Below are 5000 nucleotides of genomic sequence, written 5' to 3'. Positions count from 1 at the left end.
ACTGCACACTTAAGTTGAAGCTACTTCATTCTACCATTTATAATGAATTATAATAGCGATGGTGAATGTAATGATAATAATGACCAGTAACGAGAGTAGTAATGACGGCAGTAGTAGTAGTATTAGTGGCAAAAACAGTAATAAAGATAGTAATTATGATAAATTAATGATACAACAATAAAAATTATGATGATAGTGATTAGAAATACTAATAACAATGCTAGTAATCCTATGATAATAATAATGATAATCATCACCATCTCCATCATTACAATAGGAATAAGAACAAGAGTAAGAACAACATTTATGATGGTAATATTGATAACGGTGATATTCATAATAAAGATAGTGATGATAAATATGATAATGATAATGATGGTTATGATAACTATGATTTATGAAGATGATGATGATGGCTATGGTTACAAATGATGATGATTGAGATTATGATGATAATCATAATGACAGTGATAATAGCTGTTATATTGATGACAATGATAATACTAATAATAATGAAAATAGTAAAAATAGTATTATGAGTAATAGCAGTAGTAGCAATGATAATGGCCATGGTAACCATATACCTTGCAGTAAATGTTGCTAATAGGTTGTTGTTATCTTAACCCGTTGTTAATATTAGTTAATATTATAATTTCTTTATGAAGAACAATAATTAGGTTTACCTGTTTCTTTTTTTCTTCTTTTTGTCTGTGTGTGTGAAGAGGAACTTGTGAAGAATTCGAACCGTTATATTTATTTCCTTTTCTCATTGTGCCTTTAAAATTTTCCTGCTTGTATATAAACAGATGAAACAACTGTTTTCATAATTATGATAATAAAATGGTATCTTCAAAAATATTTTAAATCCTTATATCATCATCATAGCATGTTGGAGCCGACGATAAAGCATACGCTGTTTTAAGTATTGTTGATGGATGTTGATGCTGATGGTGATGATGACTATAATGATGGTGATAACAGAAACATAACCATAGTAACCACGAAAATAAGGAATAAATACCACCTTACAACATTAACAACAGCAATAACCCACATCCTCATCTCGTCATGCAGAACCCCCCCCCCCCACACACACACACAAAAGTCCCCTCTATGCTCACCTTCCCATGTTATCTCATAGTCTGCCGGATTAGGGAGTCCTCGGTATCTATGGTGATCGTCGTTTCCTCCAGCCCCTCCCCCTGGCACACCTGTGGGGGAACACCTGCATTCAGGACGTGGGAGGAAGATACAGGTCCTACACTCCCTGGTGGAGAGTGTTCTCGAGAGGAGAAATTGTCGTCTTCGCGCAAGGAGGAAAAGAAAATGAAAAGAGAAAGAAACAGGAAACGAAGAAAAAGGAAGATAGAGAGAGGGGGATGTATGGAATTAAAAGGGGAAAAGCTAATAACGAGACGAAAGGGAAAAGCCCTGAATAAAACTAAAACCTAATCCTCGAGTCAGTGATTGTCTCTCAGCATCTACATACTTATACGTTCAATAGGTAGAAACATCAAAACAAAATCTGTACAACGAGTAGAAAAATAAACATCTTTATGTATACTAGACCTACAGAAGACCAATAGTGCACTATGTACAGAGATGTCACTCACATGGCACTGTGCGTGTGCTGATACATATCTACAAGGTGAATTAATATGTGTGAGGTGAGTGACTGTGACTATATTTACACGTTTTCTTTAACATGTAAAAAGAAAAAAAATATGTACGAACAATACAGCAGAAAGTTATATCTAGTCTTGCTGCGTGACAACTCAAATAATCCACATATAACAAGAGGACAGATGGTAATTTAAAACAGAAATAGAAAGAGTGAAATAGGATCTTCTAGATTACACTTCGCCGAAAGAATCTAATCCCCTAGAGAGCGAACAAAGGGATTCTGAAAAGTCTACAGGATCTAAACCTAGACAACAGAAACAAATATGTTGGGAAAAAACAAAGACAGAGGATTGCATAAAATTGAAGAGATTCAGTTTCAAAAATATTGACAATCACAAAACATGAAGAGACATAGAAGGGAGATTTATGTGGAAGAAAAATGTATATACACATATATAGAGGGCCTGCGCAAAGTGAATCTAAAGCTCTACCTTTTATTCATTTCAGCCTAAATTTCTACACCACACTAGAAGCTGAAGGTCACCTTGCATAAAGCAGCGATAAGCATATCTATTATAAAAAGCTAATGAATTCGTAAGATTATATATTTTAATTTTATATCAAAGACATCCTTGCTAATGCGTGTCTACGAGGGAAGATTCAAACCATAGCATATATTTACTCATAATTACATCCCTAAAGTGCTCATCTAAAAAGTAGCATTTTATTTCATAGACCAGTAAGTCCACAAAGCCAGAGTGGAAATAATCGGCCCATCTCTTTATGCGAATAAAGATAACAAAAATTGCATGTTCAGTATTTTAAGTTGGCCTAATTAAATATATATATTGATAGATTTAAAAAAGACTTCTGACAGCGTTATGTACTTGAAAATACGTAATTTGAAAGACAGAGTTTAATGTTATCATTATTATTTGCTGATCACACTGACAGAAGTCTTACGAATAATCTACTTAGACATGCGTCTACCAGGGGAACGTCGTAAGATAATAAGGTACTTCAAATGTATTGTAATCTAAAGGGAAAAGTGCAGGAAATTATACACTTAAAAAGACAAACCTTCTTTAGTTGAAGTGTAAATCCTTTTATGTGTTTATTTCGCCCTTTTTTCAGTCATCATTTTTCAGTGTTTGGCAGGGTGTTTAAAGTGTAATGCTACTGAACTCTCATAATGTAATTGTCTTTCTCTTTTTTTTGAGCATTCTCAAAAGTTTGGTGGTAACCCAGGTTATTCTAGTTATTTTACTAATATAAGTGAAAGTTACTTGTAAAGTGGAATTCAATTTTCAGTTGTCTGTATATGCACTACATATGCCACCCAAATGTCAATGTAAACTAGACAGTAAATCGAAAACTTCCTTTAGATTTTCCGATATTTGCATACGTAGCGTTTCTTAAAACAGAACTGGTTCTCATTCATAGCACAAAACAAATTTGTTTCTATTTGCAAAATTATATGAAAAAGTGAGAATTAAGAAAATGTGTGTATATATATAAAATCCTTTAAAATATAAGGTCATCAAAAGATGTCTTACTTTCTGCCTTAGCAATATCGTTGCAACCGGGGCATATTTTATATTGTGAAATTCCACTTGCTTGCTGTTCCTGAACATGAAGTGTGGGCTCCAAGGTGCACATGAGTTAGCGTGGGTGGTAGGGGGTGGGGGTACACAGCCTGAAGGGGTCAGGGGCCACACGGTGGGGTCACACAGCCACTCCGTACAGCCCAGAACCCCGGGCACACGGCTAGACCACCGCAGTGTGGGGCTCGGAGAGGGACCTGTGGGACAGACTGGGGGTGGAGGTGGTGGCAGCAGCGCGGGCCAGGTCAAGGGTGGAACTGTGTTGATTGTGGGCCGCCAGTCTGTTGGCCGCGCCTCGACCTGCCGCCGCACGTGCTGCCCGGGCCGACGACACCGCCGACAGGGTCAGGAGCCGCGGCCGCCCTTCGAGCATGGCTCCTAAGTTTAGGAGTCGGGGGGGCTTGGCGACGGGCCCTCGCGAGGAATGGGACGACGCGGGCCTACGGGGGGTGGCCGGGGTGGTGTCCCCGCCGAGAGGGGGTCCCCTAGGCCGACCGTTGGGCAGGTGAGCTAGACTAGTGGCTGTCCCCCTGGTGCTGTTGGGTACAGGCTCGGCACTCACCGAAGTGACCCGCGGCCCGCCCTCCATCTTGGCACACGTCACGCCCGAGGCCTTGCCTCCGCTGGCACCACGGTGGCTCGGAGTCCCGCTGGCGTCCGCGCCGGTGGCGGTGGATGGGTTCGCGGCGGCGGAGGAGGCCTGCGAGAGGGCGGTGGGTGTGGGCAGCGTGTAGATCTCCCGTAGGAGCTCCGGCGGGAGACGCGGCGCGGGCTTCAGGACTGAGTAACGCGACCCCCAGTCCTCCTCCTGAGCCGGCCCGCAGATCTTGTAAGCACAGCAGGCCACGATGCACAGCGCGAGCAGCGCCCCGAAACACATAGCTGACAGCTGCATCGCCAACACGATATCTGCAACACAGAGGCCGCACTCTTAGTCCGTCTGTGAGACTGATATTGGCATGTTAAAGAACGGAAATTTCTTATTCCAGATCAATTTAGACTAATATGGTATTATAGCCTACATTATTTCCTAATTTCTCCGTTGTTGTTCATCTTTGCTGATTTACCGAAAGTAAAATAACAAAGCTCTGCCGTACTTTCTCTCTTAACGGAGGATTTGCCTAAATCAGATCTAGATTCTACAGTCCTTAGTGTCCCATTAGTAGCATAATCACATTGCAGAATCCTATAATCCCCTGCAACTTAATCATGCTCTATCAATTACGTTGCTATAATGAAGCATCTAATCTGCATCAACTTGATTAAGTTCCAAATTTGCCTCCTTGTGTTGAATATTAAGAGACGGCGGGACGGAATTTCATAATTTCAAGTTCATTTTGTGAAATCCGTTATGTCTATATGAACGTTTTGTTATTACCTATTTAAAATCCATATTAATCAAACACTGTTGATCCTACTTAGCACCATTCTCTCTCTATTTTAATCTATTCCTAGCCATCTATCTGTTTAACTACTTAACAATATCCTCTGACACTTTCTGTTAGTCTCTCTATTTCTCTCTACTTCTCTCTATCACTCTATCCATCTATCTCCGTAAATCTACCCATGCACTCGCACGCCCACCGCCTGCTCCTCCTCTTTGCAACCTTACCTCCGTGGGTCTCAGAGCCGTGCTTACCTTCCCATGTCATCTCATAGCCCCCCGAGTTGGAGATGCCGCGGTAACCATAGCGACCGACACCTCCTCCTGCGCCCTTGGCTCCCTTCCCACCTCGAGCCCCTCCCCCTGGCACACCTGGTGGAGGGAACAGT

General features: G+C 41.2%; 1 protein-coding gene across 1 annotated transcript in view; it reads right to left on the bottom strand.

The window, feature by feature from the left end:
* LOC138865047 (uncharacterized) overlaps nucleotides 1-5000 on the bottom strand; it is a 53487-nt gene that overhangs the window by 12352 nt on the left and 36135 nt on the right. The window contains exons 3-5 of the mRNA XM_070134119.1: nucleotides 4867-4983; nucleotides 2704-4136; nucleotides 1122-1211 (exon numbers count right to left, since the gene is read on the bottom strand). Coding sequence (XP_069990220.1) covers nucleotides 3391-4136; nucleotides 4867-4983 — 863 coding nt within the window. The 3' untranslated portion in view covers nucleotides 1122-1211; nucleotides 2704-3390. The remainder of the gene's footprint in view (nucleotides 1-1121; nucleotides 1212-2703; nucleotides 4137-4866; nucleotides 4984-5000) is intronic.

Source organism: Penaeus vannamei, chromosome 19 (assembly GCF_042767895.1).
Source record: "Penaeus vannamei isolate JL-2024 chromosome 19, ASM4276789v1, whole genome shotgun sequence".
Lineage (NCBI taxonomy): Eukaryota > Metazoa > Arthropoda > Malacostraca > Decapoda > Penaeidae > Penaeus > Penaeus vannamei.
This window is presented reverse-complemented; position numbering and strand designations above follow the sequence as displayed.